At 37.1% G+C, this 22,228-nt stretch overlaps 1 protein-coding gene across 1 annotated transcript in view; it reads right to left on the bottom strand.

Annotated features, from left to right (window-relative positions):
* Nucleotides 1-22,228, bottom strand: part of LOC144447116 (uncharacterized) — a 64,550-nt gene that overhangs the window by 26,627 nt on the left and 15,695 nt on the right. Inside the window, exons 3-23 of the mRNA XM_078137022.1 lie at nucleotides 20,637-21,161; nucleotides 20,339-20,405; nucleotides 14,807-14,824; nucleotides 13,791-13,901; nucleotides 13,057-13,296; nucleotides 12,317-12,439; nucleotides 11,248-11,370; nucleotides 10,796-10,921; nucleotides 10,374-10,484; nucleotides 9,055-9,165; nucleotides 7,714-7,824; nucleotides 6,650-6,787; nucleotides 5,648-5,791; nucleotides 5,124-5,141; nucleotides 4,956-5,060; nucleotides 3,563-3,714; nucleotides 2,787-2,954; nucleotides 2,272-2,445; nucleotides 1,593-2,079; nucleotides 1,190-1,384; nucleotides 648-767 (exon numbers count right to left, since the gene is read on the bottom strand). Of these exons, the coding sequence (XP_077993148.1) occupies nucleotides 648-767; nucleotides 1,190-1,384; nucleotides 1,593-2,079; nucleotides 2,272-2,445; nucleotides 2,787-2,954; nucleotides 3,563-3,714; nucleotides 4,956-5,060; nucleotides 5,124-5,141; nucleotides 5,648-5,791; nucleotides 6,650-6,787; nucleotides 7,714-7,824; nucleotides 9,055-9,165; nucleotides 10,374-10,484; nucleotides 10,796-10,921; nucleotides 11,248-11,370; nucleotides 12,317-12,439; nucleotides 13,057-13,296; nucleotides 13,791-13,901; nucleotides 14,807-14,824; nucleotides 20,339-20,405; nucleotides 20,637-21,161 (3,367 nt within the window). The remainder of the gene's footprint in view (nucleotides 1-647; nucleotides 768-1,189; nucleotides 1,385-1,592; nucleotides 2,080-2,271; nucleotides 2,446-2,786; nucleotides 2,955-3,562; nucleotides 3,715-4,955; nucleotides 5,061-5,123; nucleotides 5,142-5,647; nucleotides 5,792-6,649; nucleotides 6,788-7,713; nucleotides 7,825-9,054; nucleotides 9,166-10,373; nucleotides 10,485-10,795; nucleotides 10,922-11,247; nucleotides 11,371-12,316; nucleotides 12,440-13,056; nucleotides 13,297-13,790; nucleotides 13,902-14,806; nucleotides 14,825-20,338; nucleotides 20,406-20,636; nucleotides 21,162-22,228) is intronic.

The raw sequence follows: 22,228 nt of genomic DNA, 5'->3' as shown, positions 1-22,228 counted from the left end.
AAAGAATATTAAAATACGAAAGCTGTTATTTGTAATTAACAAATATGTAGAAACAAAGAAAATGCATCTTAGCATTAAATCAGCAACGCGTAACAAATTACAAATGAATAATCACTTGTAATGGGTTATATATCTACTACCAAACCAGAGTAACTATAGAGTTTCAATTACGCACACAGTGTGTTTTGTTAAAATTACATTTTAAAGATACAGATAGTGATAGCACACAAGTATATGAAATATTATATTTTATCTCATTCTTAAACTAAATCAACCTCAATGTTGGATGAAATAATGTAGATTCAAACACAAAACTGTTTATTAGTGTTCACAGTGAGATAAAATGTAACATTTCATGTGTGTGCTCGCTATCAGTGTCTGTATTTTGTTTCTGTAATTCGTAAAACAAAACGTTGTTCGAGATGTAAAACAAAATGCCACCTAATTCAAACTCAACAGTCTTTCGAGTCGCCGGCCATACCTCGCTGAAGCTGCATTGTTATTGATTTGAATAAGCACTTTCATTTTTACACATTTTTCACTGTTCGTTTATCTCATAAGTACAAATGACTGAAAGATTTGGCAAAGTTTTTAGGTCTTATTGTATTCATTTTTGTTACTCCAAATATTAAATACAAATATCTTACCAGTAGTGGGAGGCAAATATCGAGAACAAGTACCACTAGGTCTTTTTTCTTCATATTTATCACAAAATTCTGGATCCTGAGACAATTCGCAACACCAGTATCTTGGATACAAGTCTTCATCTAATTAGAAAGAAAAATGATTCCATTAGAATAATTTGCTCTATAATAAAAATTTCACGAAAGTAAGATATGCCATATTCATAACGACGTGCACAGTTACCAATATTATAAGATGAACCTCGTGGATACTTTTGCTTCTACTAGCAGATTATATACATGAATGTATATTTCTTAACAGTCATAATTAAAGTTTTACCGCCAAAATGATGTCAATCAAATAGACATTTCTGGTGTTTACGAGGCAGGGCTTTGAATTGAATTGAATTAGAAATTCTTCTCAATTCCTCTAATTCTTGGGTTTTTTGGCAAACTTCACCAATGCATGTAATGAATCACTTTTGTGAAATACAGTGTAAATACTGGGATTAAGCAAATGATATTGCATTTTGCATATACCACTTTATTGTATACAATGCACTTACCTAGATAATTCATGTATTCATACCAATTAAAGGAATTCCATCCTCCCCAGCTTACTACAAATTGGTGACGTTCTGTAAAACTACTGTCCCAGGTAGTAGAATACCCTTCAATAAATGAATGATCTTCTCTGTAACAACATCTTTGACCAGCACCAAACAAGTTTGGGAAGGCTGTTTGTAGACAAAAGGCCGTACCTGGAAAAAATGTTTAGTGAAAAGCAGAAACATTAATATGATAAATACCTTGTGATACTTGTGTCAGGAATAGTCTTTTACAGTGTACTTTTATTGAAATTCTTCCAGAGTCACTTCTGTGATTCAATTTTTGTTTCCATAAATGTTCAAATGACGTGAACTATTAATTTCACTGTAAGGTTATCATTGATTTTGCATATATGCTTACCTTCAAGGTTATTAATTTGTTCTAACAAATCTCGATTCTGTGAACGTGCCATTGGTGGGAGATTATTAACTATGTCTTCATCAGCTGAAGATCCTCTTCCAAATGAATTATCACTTTTTCCTTGACTAAATGCACAGGGACATATTCCCAATCCCCAATTCCATGTAAACGGGTCAGGTTGTCGATTATACCAATTTAAACATTCCTGTTTCACATTATATGTGTCCTCATTGTTGTCCTCAACTCTAAATATCCAGCGTCCTTTAAGTTTTGTGTTTCCCTTCTCCTTATCAGGTCTGTATCGGTCATCTAATTCTGTATGAGCATTTTCAATTTCATCTTGGTTCCCTTGACCACTATTATAACCTATGATAGCATTGTTAGTATTTCGGGCATCAGTATTCCATAACATTTCATCTTCCTTAAAGTTTGCAAGAATAAATCCATATCTACCATCTGTAGCAAGGACACCTTGGAATGTGTTTGGCTAGAAGAAATTTAATGAAAATCAGGACACGGTTAAAAACGCAGTAGATGCATTTTCATTCATCACTGTTTGGGAATATGTATTTGGCTACCTACTGATGTTAGTGTTTTAGTGTCAAGGAACCAATTATCGATCAGAATAAGACCTGGAAGGGAAATATATGATAAAGATACTTATAGAGAATTCACTCACCGTCTCCCTTGAGTACTTTGCGTAAAAGCAAGGGACATACTCCCATGTTACTATGGCAATCCAGTTAGCTACAAATTCAAAGTCTGGTTCATACTGATCCTCAATTCTTTCATTCACAGAATCAATGATTTCTTGTTTTTCAGGATCCAATTCACCTTTAGTGTTATCATATACCTTGAATATACATTGAAAGGACAATATCATGATTATATATACTTCAATAACATGTAACCATAGTGTAACTTGTTTCACTCTGTAAGTGGTTGTTTGTAAATACCAGCCTACCAACCACGAGAGTTGCTATAGATGCTATATTTATAAGTAGAACAGGTATCAGTTAACTGTCAGGAAAATAGTTAAGGAAGGGTGCAGTGTAATTTAAACCCATATTTTCCACTTTTACTATATAAAATCCAATGCATGATAAATCAGGTGCTTGATGAAACGCCGTTTGATATTTTCAGAAGTCTGGACATACAACCGTTGTCAATCTGCATTTTATAACTACAACATACCTGACAGTAGACTTCTCCTGCATCATGTACATTTAGATCTACATCATCCCAAAAGATTGCTGCCATGGCAACATCATGGTTTGTTGTAAAACCTTCTGGATAAGGGTTTGGGTAGGCATACTTGTCATCATTTTCATACATGAATACAAACAGGCCATTGTCTGTGAACTGGAAAATGAAATTACAAGATTACTGACTTGTTTACCATAGAACTAAATGGATCAAATATGTGTCCTTGTTATATGCAATGTATAAATATATGAAACGAGAGATTATTTTACTCACTACAACTTAAGTCATGTCTTAAAAGAGCAATGAATTGATCAGACATGTGTGAAGTCGTGCAATAGTTACTTAGTGTTTGTGTTGTAGTCTATTTTTATAGAACATTGACCATGGTGTACATTTGTATAAATATTAATACATTTTGGTCTTTGATCGAGGCTGGAGTGGAATTAATACCTTGTCATCCACTTCCCTCGATTAAATATAAACTCTGTTGTGTCATATTTGACCAAAAGAAAGACTGAAAGGTACGATGGAAAATAAATGAATATATGCGTGCGGTGCTATTAGTTGCATAGCCATTCTTTTGGTAATGGCGGATTCACATCATTGTGTACATGGGGATAATTAAAGACTAGAAAATATTCATAAGGGCAACGACATTGCTTGTTCCAAAGTTCAAGGTGAAGATTTTGTGTCTTTTGTGTTCTTAGAATTTCCTGACATGATTTCAGATATAGGAAATCTAAATTCATAGTCCGTCTACTTACATAGATGCTGTAGTAAAATGTTCCCCAGAAAGGAAAGCCAGCTGGTGGATGTAGAGTTTCTGAGATCACATCATTCCATTGATGTCTAGAATCATACTGGTCTCTCAATCTAGTGTCACCATTCTCAACGCCATATGAAAATAGTATGATTTCTGTGTAAGAATGAAATGCATTAGTTTATGCTGCTAACTTTACTGTGATTTTTGTAATAAGTAAACTAGAATATAAGGATAATGTTAGAGCGCCATCTTATGTTTGTATTTAACAGACCTGACATATTAATACATTTCTACTTATTCATGAATTTTAAACTGTTCTGGCTATTGGCACAATTAGTTTTCACAGTTTCGTTTGTGGTTTTCTTCTTTTCAACAAAACTAACAAAAAAATAGATCCTATTAGGATGCCTATATCATCAGATCGTTCTCCTAATTGAACATCATGTTAAATGGGCACAAGTTGAATTGATATGTAATTATGTTTTGGGGGTCTGGTTGATTTATCTCATATTAAAAGGAACTCATACTGTACTACTTACTGATATATACTTAACCATCACCTGCAATTGACTGAACTCAAACCTGGTATTATGATATAACTCATACCACGATCCAATGACGTAAATTCAGAGGCAAATTCAATAGAATGTATGGCCAAAGAGCTTTTTCTGTCTGTGCTCCTGCTTTGTGGAACCTTTTGCCCCTAGAAATTCGCACCGCCGAAACGGTTGATTGTTTCAAACGCCGTTTGAAGACGCATCTTTTTGTGCAATATTTCTGTTAATCTCATATTTTACAGGTATATTCATGTTATTTTCCCAAGGCTTCTAATATTCGACCTCATTCGTAATTGGACATGAATTTCTGTTTTAATTTTTGTTTTGCTCTTAGACTATTTTTGATATGTTCTTACCTCGATCTCTTTTTTATCAGTTTTGACTGCATTTTAATTCCCTTTGTTTCATGAACATTAATTATGTGTTTTTTGTTTTTGTTTTACTTTGTTGTGTACAATGCACTGAGACGTATGTGTAGTGCGTTCTTTAAGAATTAAATAATAATAATAATAATAATTTATTATACGTATCAAACTATTCACAGGAACTCCCTACTATGCGATCACCAGTTATACCAACGCCAGAACACAAATTGTAATGTCATAGAAAGAATGTATGGACTTTAACATTATACTAGGATAGTTTAAATGAAGTTTTCTGTAGGTATTTTCACTTATTTGAATAAAAACCTTATAAACTCATTTTTACTCCAGCTTATCCTCTCATGGATCCATCTATTCGCAAGCAATCAATTTTAAACTAGACTTCTTTGGTATACCTCAATGAGATTAAACAACTCTATTAACATTCTACATCTTATTTTGATAAGATTCTTACCTTTGCAGTCGTACCCATCACCATAGTAACCATCTTTACATGTGCATTCATAACTTCCAGGTGTGTTAGTACAGATAGCATCCTTATGACAATCATTATCACCATTTTCATCATCATCATCAATACCATCATCTTCATCTTCTTCGCTACTTTTACTACCACTGTCTCCTTCACATTCATCGATGTCTGAAAAATAACACAATACCAAATATTATTATTGATTGTATATGTCTAGCAGAGTACAAAGTTTAAAATGACACACGTGGATATTACAAAGATGAGACTTGCAATTTGCAATATAGCTCTGAGTTTCACGTACAGTTTGACTCGATGGATCTCGCATATCCTCCTACAAGTCATTTGACTTCAATTTCAAAGCATGTTGAATATAAAAGAGTTATCTTGCTTCACTATAACTATGCATTAATTACTCAAATCAAGACTTAGTCTATTTCTTTTCAAGTAGAAGTTTACTATGAACTGTCACTTGACCCAGTCCAACTTGAAGTTCATTTAAAATTCACCATTGTAGAGTATTACATAAACATTTACAAGTTACTTGTACCTGTCAGTTATTATAACTTACCAGTACACAATTTTCACCACACATAAAGAGTTATTATAACTTACCAGTACAGTTTATACCACCATAATTGGTACATAATTACACATAAAAAGTTATTATAACTTACCAGTACAGTTTTTACCACCACCATCACCATCATCATCTTCTTCTTCAAGTTCATAGCCATCATAACAACTACATGTATAACCACCAACTGTATTATGACAATTATGTTCACATTCATCTGTTCCTCTTGCACACTCATCGATATCTACGTCCCAAGTAAGAATAAACGTATTTTAATGAGTTGAGGGCTAAGTATGACAGTAACGAATGTGTCATTGAGAACGATGAAGAAGTGCAAAAAATAAAAAATAAAACATTTTTTTATATTTGAAAAGGCGTATTTGGGAGATGACGCAACGGTAAAGGATTACATAGTTAGTGTTTTTGTTAAGGACGATGAGCAGATAATATCTACCGGTACGGTGTTACCACTTCATTTCAAGGGCAAGGGGTTTCCAAACAAATATTACCACATACAGATTGTATGGGGGGGGGGGAAACTGCCTCTTTTACCCCAGACGTCCCTCTGGTACCGCGGTCCCTAACCTTAGCAAAAGCATGCCGAGTTCATTTGTGTAATATTATTGATAGTAGCCTAGCAACTGTAGGAAGTACTGGAAATGCATAGGAAGCTGAGTATCCCATAATTGTCTCTGATTTCATTCCCGCAAGCCAGTGCACATATTTCCGCTGAAGCAACAGCTGTGCATCTTGCACGGTGCCGTAAAAGAGGCTGTAGTTTACGACGATGCACTGATTTATCTCCAGACGTTAACTATTGGAATTAAGGCAAATCTCTACTGTATATTAGGTTTTGTGATGGAACGTATATAATTGCCAATAATGATTTCTAAATATCAATTTTCATAGTTAGAAATATGGGTAACTTTTTTAGTTAAATGGGATTGTAATTGTACGTATGTTTTTATAACTGACTTTAATGAAACCCATGCAGAATATTTATACGGAACCTAAAGAAAATAGTTGTCATGACAACTTTTCCGTTTCATCTAGGCTGCTGCTATTGCAAACTGTTTTACAAAAATGACGTACGAGTACTCACCTTCACATGTTTTGTCATCATTCTGAAGTTCATAGCCATCATTACATTCACATATATATCCTTTCTCTGGATTTACAGTACGGTTGACATTGGTACAGATATGATCACAGTCATCGAAATCTTCACATTCATCAACGTCTACGATTAGAATAAAACAGATTGCACCTTGGGTAACATTGACCTGGGCACTGACATATTGAAGTAGGCGTTAATCGTATATGAGAACAATCATCGTCTTAGAACCCCTTCCCTCTTTATGGTGGTGCTTAAGAGACGTCCCCTCGCAGAGTTATTTAAAACCCTTGCCTCTTTATGGTGGTGCTTGAAAAAAGTCCCCTCGCAGAGTTATTTAAAACCCTTGCCTCTTTATGGTGGTGCTTGAGGGAAGTCCCCTCGCAGAGTTATTTAAAAAAACCTTGCCTCTTTATGGTGGTGATTGAAAGACGTCCCCTCGCAGAGTTACTACATTTTAGTTCTTCAGCTAGACAATGTGTACTGTGACTTACTAGAATGAAGTACTATATAGGAATATTGAAATGTCTGTTATTCCAGGCTAAAAGAACTATTGCAAAATATGCAAATCCATTATTAATAATTCCATTACAGTGTTACAGCTGATGGTCTATTGATAGCGCACGGAAATATAGATATGTATATCAATAATTGAAAATCATAATACTATAAATTAATTAATTGATAGACAATTATTATAACGAGCATTAAGATTTCCTTATAATGTTGTAAACTTGTACTCACATTGAAATGTACTACAAATTGTATAGCGTTAAATATCAGGGCGCCATCACCGACAGTTTAAGTTTAAAGTGTGTCATTTTGTCATCAAATAGAACAATACTGTAAACGCAGGATATGAAGGATGTCTTATAAGTATAATATAGGTAATTTTCATATATAAATTCTATTAAATTGTGCAGGATATTTTGGTAGATGGGCTGGGGGGGGGGGGGGTTTCACGGACTAATGTTATCCTTTTACAAAATACGTACATTAAAGGTATCTTTATGGACATGTACAAATTGTAGAATAGAGAATAACAAGCCTACCTTCATCACAATGTGTTCCAGTCCATCCTGTGAAACATTCACATGTATATCTATTGATGCCATCTGTACAGTTACCATAGAAACATGGGTTGGATAAACACTCATCAGTATCTACAGAATTAGAAAAGATTAGAAAAAATAGTGTCACCAAACGGTTGTCATTTAAGTCAACATTTCAATATGAATTTAATACACAACAAAGCTAGCTTTCTTAGGATATCGTCGATATAAGAAATACCTGTCATATTCATCACATGACTTCTCTGATTTCTAAGATAGTTTTCTTAAAACCACATCAACAGGTTTGGAGGGTCAGAGGAATATATGCAGGTCAGGTAAAACCAAGCAATGAAACAATGTATTGAACCAGAATATCAGACCACTGATGAAAAGTACTTTTAGAAACAAAATCTTGGTATCCTATTATATATACCGACCTAGAACTGTACTACTGCTGTTACACAGTTACTGTATGTCAGGTAGGTTGTGTTTTGGGGGTCATTTGTGTAAAGGAAAAACCTAACCGAATGATGTAAAGGCTGTAAATTCATCTTAATTTTCTCTTGCAGATCACCCGAAAATAAAATAACCCGCACAAACTAAGTAGTGTGTTATTCCATTATAACAAGATAGATGTGCGTTATTCAATGACATAAGGATGGCAGTGAGTTATTCCATGATAGCAGGATAGCAGTAAGTTACTCCATGATAGCAGGATAACAGTAAGTTACTCCATGATAGCAGGATAACAGTGAGTTATTCCATGATAGCAGGATAACAGTGAGTTATTCCATGATAGCAGGATAACAGTGAGTTATTCCATGATAGCAGGATAGCAGTGAGTTATTCCATGATAGCAGGATAACAGTGAGTTATTCCATGATAGCAGGATAACAGTGAGTTATTCCATGATAGCAGGATAACAGTGAGTTATTCCATGATAGCAGGATAGCAGTGAGTTATTCCATGATAGCAGGATAACAGTGAGTTATTCCATGATAGCAGGATTGCAGTGAGTTATTCCATGATAGCAGGATAACAGTGAGTTATTCCATGATAGCAGGATAGCAGTGAGTTATTCCATGGAATACATATCATGGAATAACACACTACGTAGTTTGTACAAAAATAAAAGTAACTATATGAACTCTAAACTCGACATGTTTATGTTGAAGACCCCTATAATTATGTTACTTTTTTTAAGATTTGAAACATGTAATTATTTGAATGTTCTAATTCGTAAAGCGTCGTGGTAATTCACATCACAAAGTAATCTGATAATATCATTTACAATGAGATGTTTGAATATTTCATTTGCAATTTGGCAATAGTATATTTTACCTGTATTGCAACTATTTCCTTCCCAGCCAGGATCACAATGACATTCATAACCATTCACTTTATCTTCACAATCTCCATTAATACACGGACCACTAGCACATTCGTCAATATCTGTGAAGTGAATTAAAGTAATTCGGAAAGATTACAATGTTTGTATTATATACATTATATTCTTATTTGTAGTACAATCTTTTAGAGTTCCCGTGAGGAATATTAATGTATTAGCTTTACCTACCTGTCTATCCGTCTGTCTGTCTGTCCGTCTGTCTGTCTGTCTGTCTGTCTGTCTGTCTGTCTGTCTGTCTGTCTGTCTGTCTATATTTTATTTCTTTGCGCCAGTGAGTCAGTGACTGAGTGAGTGAGTGAGTGAATGACTGCATGCATGCATGCATGCATGCATGTGTATGTATGTACATACGTACGTACATACATACGTACGTACGTACGTACGTATGTATGTATGTATGTATGTATGCATGCATGTGTATGTATGTACATACGTACGTACATACATACGTACGTACGTACGTATGTATGTATGTATGTATGTATGTATGTATGTATGTATGTATGTATGTATGTATGTATGTATGTGTGAATGAATGTATGTATGTATGTATGTATGTATGTATGTATGTATGTATGTATGTATGTATGTATGTATGTGTGCGTATGTATGTATGTATGTATGTATGTATGTATGTATGTGTGAATGAATGTATGTATGTATGTATGTATGTATGTATGTATGTATGTGTGTATGTATGTATGTATGTATGCATGCATGCATGAGTAATGGGCATGCTCGTCTGTCTGTTACTTAGTTTGTTAGTTAGTTTGTCTTTGTTTGTTTGTTTGTTTGTTTGTTTGTTTGTTTGTTTGTTTGTTTGTTTATTTGCGTGAGTTTGGTATTTGTCTAATTAAGCGTGTGCATATCTTTGCATCCGTGTCTTTCTGATACGATTGCACAAAACCTGCATCATCAATTTAAATGAAAACTGAACGAGCTGGCTGTTGTCACAAACACATTATGGAGATTGCGACGTTATTAAACGTCAATAATTAATTGCATAATGATAATTGGGTAATTATCCAGCTTGTTGCTCAGAATGTTATCACAATGATACAGTTAATGAGGTCACGTGTTAAGGCAGAACAACAAATAAGTTGATTCTTTGGCTTTGACCCATCCATACATCTCTAGATTCAAGTTAATTAAGAGACATTATAAGATCTTCCTCTAGTTTAATTATGAAATGGAAGGTAGAATTTTAAAAAGACTGATACATTTAGTAATACATTTTCAAAAAATATTTTACCTATATCACAGTGTGTTCCTGTCCATCCATCATCACAGTCACAAGTGTAAGAATTGATTCCATCTACACATGTACCGTTTACACAAGGATCTGGATCACATTCATCGATATCTGTAAAAAGGAATTCGAAAACATAATAATCATATATACAGTGGTAAGTCGTTTGTGTGCTCTTTATTGCGCTTTTTCTCTGGTTGTGGGTTTATTATGATATTGGTCCTAAGTTTGATAATTATTTTGAAAAAATCGATTTCTCTATTCATCAGTTGTTCAAAACATATATACATTATGTTTTTAATTTGACTTTAACATGGTAATTATTTAATTATATGATATTATTTATAATGACTATTGTACAGAAAAGCACTAGATGATGCCAATTGACGTACTGCTGAAGTGAATGCAATGAGTGTAATACTTACTACTACATGTCCGATTATCCGGGTTTAATGAGTAACCAGGATCACATGAACATACGTAGCTTCCTTCAGTGTTTGTACATCTTTGTTCGCAATGATTTGTGTCATCACTTAGACATTCGTTAATATCTGTGAAGGAGAAAGACAGACAGACAGACAGACAGACAGACAGACAGACAGACAGACAGACAGACAGACAGACAGACAGAGTGACAGAGACAGAGTGACAGGGAAAGAAAGAGAGTTTTCCGTCATCATACAGCACTCCCAAAGAATATTTACAGTCTGTACAAATGTATGCGTACATGTATCGTGTTTTTGTTGTTGAATGTATGTATGTATGTATGTATGTATGTATGTATGTGCTCGTGTTCGATTGCATGTTTGTTTGATTGTTTGATATTTTAACACAATAAGCAGGTATACATCCGCTCGAATACTTTGATAAAACGTACCATCGCACTGTTCGTCATTGTCCGGGTTGAGTTCATATCCTCGATCACACTGACAACGTTGCTGATAATACTCATCCAAATAACACGTTCCATGTTGACAGACTTTATTGCATGAGGTATCAGCTGTAAACGAAAATAGAATTTAGGTTATCTTTACTGTAAGTATTAGAGATTATAAATACGGGTATATATGTCTCGGAATACTGAAAGGTTAACATTCGCAAGAATTCCTGAAAGTGGCCTTTAAATATGAAATGGACGAAATAGCTGGGACTGTCAGTGTGCTTCCTGCTTTTATTTAGACATTTATTGCAGTTATAATATCTATGCTAGTTATTTTTCGAATCAAATATGAATATCTTCGGCTCTCCCCTGAAATACTGCAGTTATTTGAAAAATCACAACTGTTACAAAAAGATCACAGTATCGAGATAAATATAAGCTCACTAAAGTAAAATGCTCGATATCTGTAAAATGGCTATTTTAAGAGATATGTAGTTTTATTTCTTATAAGTATATCAAACGCCAGTAACAGGTTGTATGTAATATCATGATCATTATGGGGTCATGATGGACAAATGGTTATAGTGGCCGGCTTGAAATCTGCATGTTACAGGTTAGAGCCCCGTCGCAGTTGTTGTTTTTGAATTGCTAAAGTCCTTGGGCAAGATTTGAACCGCCATTGTGCTCTCGTCAACCCACCTGTATAATTAGGGACCTGGTATAGATTTAGGATTTTGCTAAGGATAATAATAACTCGACCCTCACGAAAAGGGCATTATACCTAAGAGGCAATCGAGACTAAATAAGGTTTATTAGTATCATCAGTGGCTATCTTTGACTGTAAAATCGTCCTTATCATCCCTCCACTTACTTGTTTAGAAGTGACGAGAAGAGCGCCCACAACGGTTGCTCTTTCAGTCTATGAGTACCTCTCATTTGGTAAATTATCAATTATATCTAATACAATTGTTCGAATAAGTTTATTATCATTTGCGTTTCCCCTAAGGCTGTGATATGAGTTTCCTTCTTGTTAACATTAGTCCAACAGTATTTAAACAAAACTCACGTTCACAAGTTGTTCCATCTTCACCTAAAACGAAACCGTCTTCACAATAGCATACAAAACTTCCCAGTGTGTTGTTACAGAGTTGGTGACAGTCATCGAGATCCAGGGCACATTCATCAATATCTGTATATTATAGAAAGAGCGAGAGTGGAGATTAAGGTTATAATGGGTTTATACTAAATATTGCAATATTGTCCTGGTATCTTACTGGGTAGAATCTAGATCTACATTCTCTACATAACAGGCCCAAGTCCATGGAACTGTAGACATTATTATTAAGGCTAGTCCCAAGCGGAAAAAGTCTATCCGAATCTTGGATGATAAAATGATCTTAGCAGACTCCTAATTAATAACATTTTAGGGCCTATGTTCACTGCATAATAGAAATCATCGTTTATATTCTATTCACTTTATTATAGACCTAGTGAACAATTAGAGCCATTACGATATAACAGATAAACAAATAATTCAATGACATTATTTAGTATAATCATAGACAGTGGAGGTATGGTATAATGTGTCTATGGTATAATACATTTACTTAAATGTTGATGAAATCCCTGTTCTGTCATCAATTTTGCCAACAACGCAATAATATGTTGATGATGACATCGAAGGTATGCATTAACATTATACTAGAATGTAGTTTAATCGAAGTTATATTCAGGTATTTTCACCCCAGCAATAATGCTTAAAGACTCAGCTAGTACAATTTTAACCAAATTACAGCATTACTTTACCTTTACAAGTTTCACTGTCATCCAAGCAGATACATTCATATGAACCCACTGTGTTTTCACATGTTGAGTTTCCAAAGCACGCATCTATACCTTCTTCACACTCATCAATATCTTCACAATATGTATCGTTTCCACGGTAACCATCACTTGGACAGGTACATTCATAGGAACCTATGGTATTTGTACACGTGGCTAACTCGGGACAATCATTTAAGTCGTCATCCTGACATTCGTCCACGTCTGTTAAACGAAAGGAAAAAAGAAATGAAAAAAGTTTACACAATATTTCTTTTCACTTTAAAATGACATTACATCTAAACGTAGCTGTTAACCATTACTAAGTACACTTGACATTCATTCAATCTATACATTTCAAATGGTATATTGCCAGCTTATTGAACTTATAATTACCATTTTGTATAACTCAACTAGAAAACACTCTATCAAGGCTGTTGGGTTTCATTTTTAAGAATATCCCGTCTCACATTATAACGTTGTATTGGTATTTATACAATGAACAGGGTAACACATGTAAATATTTTGTTAGGCATGTATGCCAGTATATTTTAAACGACGTGTCTTATTATAGGGCCGTAACAAAATAACCACGTGAAAATATCATTAACGAAATACCAGAATTACGCAGTCATATTGTTACCCGCTATAAATATTTTGATATGAAAATATCAGTATCATTTTTATCAAACTGATCTTCAGCACAATTTCATACATACCATTTCCACATGTATTTCCTTGCCAGTTACTTGGACATTCACAGTAAGGGTCATCATCACCACACTGCAAACAGGTTCCACCATTTTGACACTCAGGATTACAAACAGTAACTATAAGAAAAGTACAACACAACGTGGTCAGTCAGTTCGTATCCTGTTATTAAAAGAAATTATATGTGAATGCTTTGTATCATTACATGTGCCTAAGGTTAATAAAACATGGTTTTAGGAAAGGGTGTTAGTTTTTAATATGTTTTCCTGAAAGGATTGTTTATATTTCCTGCAAAGGGGTGTCTGTGTTGTGGTAAAGGGCTTAAATTGGTGTCCTCGAAGTTTAAGAAAGTTGATTATTTGAGCTGCATACTTCACCCGCTTCTGAGATAGTACACCCCTGGGCTCTACTTTTAAGTTATATTAAGGCGATTGTATCATTCAGTATGTTATGCTATAGTGCTACTATAGACTCTGCTGTGTTATGCTTAGTTTGGTCACGCTGTGTTTATGTGTGCTATGCCATACACTATGGTATGCCCAGTTATTACATGACATCCATCTATTCAAATTAAATTCTGCGACATATTCATGTAATAAAATATGTTATAGTTTACAGTTCACGAACCATCGCCAACTTCTAACAACTCAAAATCCAAGCATGTAAGACTCAAACAAACTAGACTGTCGACAGTCATTTGTGCCTTTTTTGCTACGTTTTATCAAAAAACTAAAGTAGTCGCTTCGCTCCGATCTGGAGCAATACTATAACCGCGTACTGATTATTTAGCAACATCACAGCGAGTGCCGATTAGTATTCAGTGCTACGGAGCGAGGCGACGATTTTGTTGTTTTAGATAAAACGTAGCAAAAAAGGCACAAACGACTGTCGACAGTCTAGACTCAAACCTCCTGCATTACTATAGTAGATATAAGATAATTTACAGCACTTATATTTACCACATCAATTAAGTTTGGCTTAATTATAAAATAATCAAGGAAAGCTCTAAAAGGTAACTATTTACCATTTGAACACGGAATATCTGTTGTTGTTGGTTCCTGTGTAGTTATTATAGGTTCATCAGTAGTTGTCACAGCCTCTGTAGTTGTTGGTTCCTCTGTGGTAGCAACATATTCTGTTGTCGTAGGTTCCACAGTGGTAGTTATAGTTTCTGTAGTTGCTGGTTCCTCTGTGGTAGCAACAGATTCTGTTGTCGTAGGTTCCACAGTGGTAGTTATAGTTTCTGTAGTTGCTGGTTCCTCAGTGATAGTTAAAGTTTCTGTAGTTGTTGGTTCCTCAGTGGTAATTATAATTTCAGTAGTTGTTGGTTCCTCAGTGGTAGTTACAGTGTCTGTAGTTGTTGGTTCCTCAGTGGTAGTTACAGTGTCTGTAGTTGTTGGTTCCTCAGTGGTAGTTACAGTTTCTCTAGTTGTAGGTTCCTCAGAGGTAGTTACAGTGTCTGTTGTCGTAGGTCCATCACTGGTAACTGCAGATTCTGTTGTTGTTGGTTCCTCAGTAGAAGTTAGAGATTCTGTTGTCGTAGGTTCGTCACCTGTTGTTATGGATTCTGTTGATGTTGGTTCCTCAGTGGTAGTTACAGTTTCTGTTGTTGTTAGTTCCTCACTGGTAATTATATACTCTGTAGTTGTTGGTTCTTCAGTGGTAATTACAGTGTCTGTTGTCGTAGGTCCCTCACTGGTAATTGCAGATTCTGTTGTTGTTGGTTCCTCAGTAGTAGTTAAAGATTCTGTAGTCGTAGGTTCGTCACCTGTTGTTATGGATTCTGTTGATGTTGGTTCCTCACTGGTAGTTACAGTTTCTGTTGTTGTTAGTTCCTCACTGGTAATTATATACTCTGTAGTTGTTGGTTCCTCAGTGGTAGTTACAGTGTCTGTTGTCGTAGGTCCCTCACTGGTAATTGCAGATTCTGTTGTTGTTGGTTCCTCAGTAGTACTTACAGTGTCTGTTGTCGTAGGTCCCTCACTGGTAATTGCAGATTCTGTTGTTGTTGGTTCCTCAGTGGTAATTACAGTGTCTGTTGTCGTAGGTCCCTCACTGGTAATTGCAGATTCTGTTGTTGTTGGTTCCTCAGTGGTAATTACAGTGTCTGTTGTCGTAGGTCCCTCACTGGTAATTGCAGATTCTGTTGTTGGTGGTTCCTGAGTAGTAGTTACAGTTTCTGTAGTTGTTGGTTCCTCAGAGGTAGTTACAGTGTCTGTTGTCGTAGGTACATCACTGGTAATTGCATAACCTGTTGTTGTTGGTTCCTCAGTGGAAGTTAGAGATTCTGTTGTCGTAGGTTCGTCACCTGTTGTTATGGATTCTGTTGTTGTAGGTTCCTCAGTGGTAGTTACAGTTTCTGTAGTTGTTGGTTCCTCAGTGATAGTTACAGTGTCTGTAGTTGTTGGTTCCTCTGTGGTAGCAACATATTCTGTTGTCGTAGGTTCCACAGTGGTAGTTATAGTTTCTGTAGTTGCTGGTTCCTCTGTGGTAGCAACAGATTCTGTTGTCGTAGGTTCCACAGTGGTAGTTATAGTTTCTGTAGTTGCTGGTTCCTCAGTGATAGTTAAAGTTTCTGTAGTTGTTGGTTCCTCAGTGGTAATTATAATTTCAGTAGTTGTTGGTTCCTCAGTGGTAGTTACAGTGTATGTAGTTGTTGGTTCCTCAGTGGTAGTTACAGTGTCTGTAGTTGTTGGTTCCTCAGTGGTAGTTACAGTTTCTCTAGTTGTAGGTTCCTCAGAGGTAGTTACAGTGTCTGTTGTCGTAGGTCCATCACTGGTAACTGCAGATTCTGTTGTTGTTGGTTCCTCAGTAGAAGTTAGAGATTCTGTTGTCGTAGGTTCGTCACCTGTTGTTATGGATTCTGTTGATGTTGGTTCCTCAGTGGTAGTTACAGTTTCTGTTGTTGTTAGTTCCTCACTGGTAATTATATACTCTGTAGTTGTTGGTTCTTCAGTGGTAATTACAGTGTCTGTTGTCGTAGGTCCCTCACTGGTAATTGCAGATTCTGTTGTTGTTGGTTCCACAGTAGAAGTTAGAGATTCTGTTGTCGTAGGTTCGTCACCTGTTGTTATGGATTCTGTTGATGTTGGTTCCTCACTGGTAGTTACAGTTTCTGTAGTTGTTGGTTCCTCTGTGGTAGCAACATATTCTGTTGTCGTAGGTTCCACAGTGGTAGTTATAGTTTCTGTAGTTGCTGGTTCCTCTGTGGTAGCAACAGATTCTGTTGTCGTAGGTTCCACAGTGGTAGTTATAGTTTCTGTAGTTGCTGGTTCCTCAGTGATAGTTAAAGTTTCTGTAGTTGTTGGTTCCTCAGTGGTAATTATAATTTCAGTAGTTGTTGGTTCCTCAGTGGTAGTTACAGTGTCTGTAGTTGTTGGTTCCTCAGTGGTAGTTACAGTGTCTGTAGTTGTTGGTTCCTCAGTGGTAGTTACAGTTTCTCTAGTTGTAGGTTCCTCAGAGGTAGTTACAGTGTCTGTTGTCGTAGGTCCATCACTGGTAACTGCAGATTCTGTTGTTGTTGGTTCCTCAGTAGAAGTTAGAGATTCTGTTGTCGTAGGTTCGTCACCTGTTGTTATGGATTCTGTTGATGTTGGTTCCTCAGTGGTAGTTACAGTTTCTGTTGTTGTTAGTTCCTCACTGGTAATTATATACTCTGTAGTTGTTGGTTCTTCAGTGGTAATTACAGTGTCTGTTGTCGTAGGTCCCTCACTGGTAATTGCAGATTCTGTTGTTGTTGGTTCCTCAGTAGTAGTTAAAGATTCTGTAGTCGTAGGTTCGTCACCTGTTGTTATGGATTCTGTTGATGTTGGTTCCTCACTGGTAGTTACAGTTTCTGTTGTTGTTAGTTCCTCACTGGTAATTATATACTCTGTAGTTGTTGGTTCCTCAGTGGTAGTTACAGTGTCTGTTGTCGTAGGTCCCTCACTGGTAATTGCAGATTCTGTTGTTGTTGGTTCCTCAGTAGTACTTACAGTGTCTGTTGTCGTAGGTCCCTCACTGGTAATTGCAGATTCTGTTGTTGTTGGTTCCTCAGTGGTAATTACAGTGTCTGTTGTCGTAGGTCCCTCACTGGTAATTGCAGATTCTGTTGTTGTTGGTTCCTCAGTGGTAATTACAGTGTCTGTTGTCGTAGGTCCCTCACTGGTAATTGCAGATTCTGTTGTTGGTGGTTCCTGAGTAGTAGTTACAGTTTCTGTAGTTGTTGGTTCCTCAGAGGTAGTTACAGTGTCTGTTGTCGTAGGTACATCACTGGTAATTGCATAACCTGTTGTTGTTGGTTCCTCAGTGGAAGTTAGAGATTCTGTTGTCGTAGGTTCGTCACCTGTTGTTATGGATTCTGTTGTTGTAGGTTCCTCAGTGGTAGTTACAGTTTCTGTAGTTGTTGGTTCCTCAGTGATAGTTACAGTGTCTGTAGTTGTTGGTTCCTCTGTGGTAGCAACATATTCTGTTGTCGTAGGTTCCACAGTGGTAGTTATAGTTTCTGTAGTTGCTGGTTCCTCTGTGGTAGCAACAGATTCTGTTGTCGTAGGTTCCACAGTGGTAGTTATAGTTTCTGTAGTTGCTGGTTCCTCAGTGATAGTTAAAGTTTCTGTAGTTGTTGGTTCCTCAGTGGTAATTATAATTTCAGTAGTTGTTGGTTCCTCAGTGGTAGTTACAGTGTATGTAGTTGTTGGTTCCTCAGTGGTAGTTACAGTGTCTGTAGTTGTTGGTTCCTCAGTGGTAGTTACAGTTTCTCTAGTTGTAGGTTCCTCAGAGGTAGTTACAGTGTCTGTTGTCGTAGGTCCATCACTGGTAACTGCAGATTCTGTTGTTGTTGGTTCCTCAGTAGAAGTTAGAGATTCTGTTGTCGTAGGTTCGTCACCTGTTGTTATGGATTCTGTTGATGTTGGTTCCTCAGTGGTAGTTACAGTTTCTGTTGTTGTTAGTTCCTCACTGGTAATTATATACTCTGTAGTTGTTGGTTCTTCAGTGGTAATTACAGTGTCTGTTGTCGTAGGTCCCTCACTGGTAATTGCAGATTCTGTTGTTGTTGGTTCCACAGTAGAAGTTAGAGATTCTGTTGTCGTAGGTTCGTCACCTGTTGTTATGGATTCTGTTGATGTTGGTTCCTCACTGGTAGTTACAGTTTCTGTTGTTGTTAGTTCCTCACTGGTAATTATATACTCTGTAGTTGTTGGTTCCTCAGTGGTAGTTACAGTGTCTGTTGTCGTAGGTCCCTCACTGGTAATTGCAGATTCTGTTGTTGTTGGTTCCTCAGTGGTAATTACAGTGTCTGTTGTCGTAGGTCCCTCACTGGTAATTGCAGAGTCTGTTGTTGTTGGTTCCTCAGAGGTAGTTACAGTGTCTGTTGTCGTAGGTACATCACTGGTAATTGCATAACCTGTTGTTGTTGGTTCCTCAGTGGAAGTTAGAGATTCTGTTGTCGTAGGTTCGTCACCTGTTGTTATGGATTCTGTTGTTGTAGGTTCCTCACTGGTAGTTATAGTTTCTGTAGTTGTTGGTTCCTCAGTGATAGTTACAGTGTCTGTTGTTGTAGGTTCCTCAGTGGTAGTTACAGTGTCTGTTGTCGTTGGTTCCTCAGTGGTAGTTACAGTTTCTGTAGTTGTGGGTTCCTCAGTGATAGTTACAGTGTCTGTTGTTGTAGGTTCCTCAGTGGTAGTTACAGTTTCTGTAGTTGTGGGTTCCTCAGTGGTAGTTACAAACTCTGTAGTTGTTGGTTCCTCAGTGGTAGTTACAGTGTCTGTTGTCGTAGGTCCCTCACTGGTAATTGCAGATTCTGTTGTTGTTGGTTCCTCAGTGGTAATTACAGTGTCTGTTGTCGTAGGTCCCTCACTGGTAATTGCAGATTCTGTTGTTGTTGGTTCCTCAGAGGTAGTTACAGTGTCTGTTGTCGTAGGTACATCACTGGTAATTGCATAACCTGTTGTTGTTGGTTCCTCAGTGGAAGTTAGAGATTCTGTTGTCGTAGGTTCGTCACCTGTTGTTATGGATTCTGTTGTTGTAGGTTCCTCAGTGGTAGTTACAGTTTCTGTAGTTGTTGGTTCCTCAGTGATAGTTACAGTGTCTGTTGTTGTAGGTTCCTCAGTGGTAGTTACAGTGTCTGTTGTCGTTGGTTCCTCAGTGGTAGTTACAGTTTCTGTAGTTGTGGGTTCCTCAGTGATAGTTACAGTGTCTGTTGTTGTAGGTTCCTCAGTGGTAGTTACAGTTTCTGTAGTTGTGGGTTCCTCAGTGGTAGTTACAAACTCTGTAGTTGTTGGTTCCTCAGTGGTAGTTACAGTTTCTGTAGTTGTTGGTTCCCCAGTGGTAGAGACAAACTCTGTAGTTGTTGGTTCCTCAGTGGTAGTAATAGTTTCTGTAGTTGTTGGTTCCTCTGTGGTAGTTACAGACTCTGTAGTTGTTGGTTCCTCAGTGGTAATTACAGTGTCTGTTGTCGTAGGTCCCTCACTGGTAATTGCAGATTCTGTTGTTGGTGGTTCCTCAGTAGTACTTACAGTTTCTGTTGTTGTTGGTTCCTCAGTGGAAGTTAGAGATTCTGTTGTCGTAGGTTCGTCACCTGTTGTTATGGATTCTGTTGTTGTTGGTTCCGCAGTGGTAGTTACAGTTTCTGTAGTTGTTGGTTCCTCAGTGATAGTTACAGTGTCTGTTGTTGTTGGTTCCTCAGTGGTAGTTAGAGTTTCTGTAGTTGTTGGTTCCTCAGAAGTAGTTACAGTGTCTGTTGTCGGAGGTCCCTCACTGGTAATTACAGTTTCTGTAGTTGTTGGTTCCTCAGTGGTAGTTACAGTGTCTGTAGTTGTTGGTTCCTCAGTGGTAGTTACAAACTCTGTAGTTGTTGGTTCCTCAGTGGTAGTTACAGTGTCTGTAGTTGTTGGTTCCTCAGTGGTAGTTACAAACTCTGTAGTTGTTGGTTCCTCAGTGGTAGTTACAGTTTCTGTAGTTGTGGGTTCCCCAGTGGTTGTTACAAACTCTGTAGTTGTTGGTCCCTCAGTGGTAGTTACAGTGTCTGTAGTTGTTGGTTCCTCAGTGGTAGTTACAGTTTCTGTAGTTGTGGGTTCCTCAGTGGTAGTTACAAACTCTGTAGTTGTTGGTTCTTCAGTGGTAGTTACAAACTCTGTAGTTGTTGGTTCCTCAGTGGTAGTTACAGTTTCTGTAGTTGTGGGTTCCTCAGTGGTTGTTACAAACTCTGTAGTTGTTGGTTCCTCAGTGGTAGTTACAGTTTCTGTAGTTGTGGGTTCCTCAGTGGTAGTTACAAACTCTGTAGTTGTGGGTTCCTCAGTGGTAGTTACAAACTCTGTAGTTGTTGGTTCCTCAGTGGTAGAGACAAACTCTGTAGTGGTTGGTTCCTCAGTGGTAGTTACAGTGTCTGTAGTTGTTGGTTCCTCAGTGGTAGTTACAGTTTCTGTAGTTGTGGGTTCCTCAGTGATAGTTACAAACTCTGTAGTTGTTGGTTCCTCAGTGGTAGTTACAAACTCTGTAGTTGTTGGTTCCTCAGTGGTAGTTACAGTTTCTGTAGTTGTTGGTTCCTCAGTTGTAGTTACAATTTCTGTAGTTGTTGGTTCCTCAGTTGTAGTTATAGTTTCTGTAGTTGTTGGTTCCTCAGTGGTAGTTACAAACTCTGTAGTTGTGGGTTCCTCAGTGGTAGTTACAAACTCTGTAGTTGTTGGTTCCTCAGTGGTAGAGACAAACTCTGTAGTGGTTGGTTCCTCAGTGGTAGTTACAGTGTCTGTAGTTGTTGGTTCCTCAGTGGTAGTTACAGTTTCTGTAGTTGTGGGTTCCTCAGTGATAGTTACAAACTCTGTAGTTGTTGGTTCCTCAGTGGTAGTTACAAACTCTGTAGTTGTTGGTTCCTCAGTGGTAGTTACAGTTTCTGTAGTTGTTGGTTCCTCAGTTGTAGTTACAATATCTGTAGTTGTTGGTTCCTCAGTTGTAGTTATAGTTTCTGTAGTTGTTGGTTCCTCAGTGGTAGTTACAGTGTCTGTTGTCGTAGGTCCCTCACTGGTAATTGCAGATTCTGTTGTTGTTGGTTCCTCAGTGGTAATTACAGTGTCTGTTGTCGTAGGTCCCTCACTGGTAATTGCAGATTCTGTTGTTGTTGGTTCCTCAGAGGTAGTTACAGTGTCTGTTGTCGTAGGTACATCACTGGTAATTGCATAACCTGTTGTTGTTGGTTCCTCAGTGGAAGTTAGAGATTCTGTTGTCGTAGGTTCGTCACCTGTTGTTATGGATTCTGTTGTTGTAGGTTCCTCACTGGTAGTTATAGTTTCTGTAGTTGTTGGTTCCTCAGTGATAGTTACAGTGTCTGTTGTTGTAGGTTCCTCAGTGGTAGTTACAGTGTCTGTTGTCGTTGGTTCCTCAGTGGTAGTTACAGTTTCTGTAGTTGTGGGTTCCTCAGTGATAGTTACAGTGTCTGTTGTTGTAGGTTCCTCAGTGGTAGTTACAGTTTCTG

The sequence above is a fragment of the Glandiceps talaboti genome, chromosome 16, assembly GCF_964340395.1.
Source record: "Glandiceps talaboti chromosome 16, keGlaTala1.1, whole genome shotgun sequence".
NCBI lineage: Eukaryota > Metazoa > Hemichordata > Enteropneusta > Spengelidae > Glandiceps > Glandiceps talaboti.
Note: the sequence above shows the minus strand (reverse complement) of the source record. Positions and strands in the feature narration are given on the sequence as shown.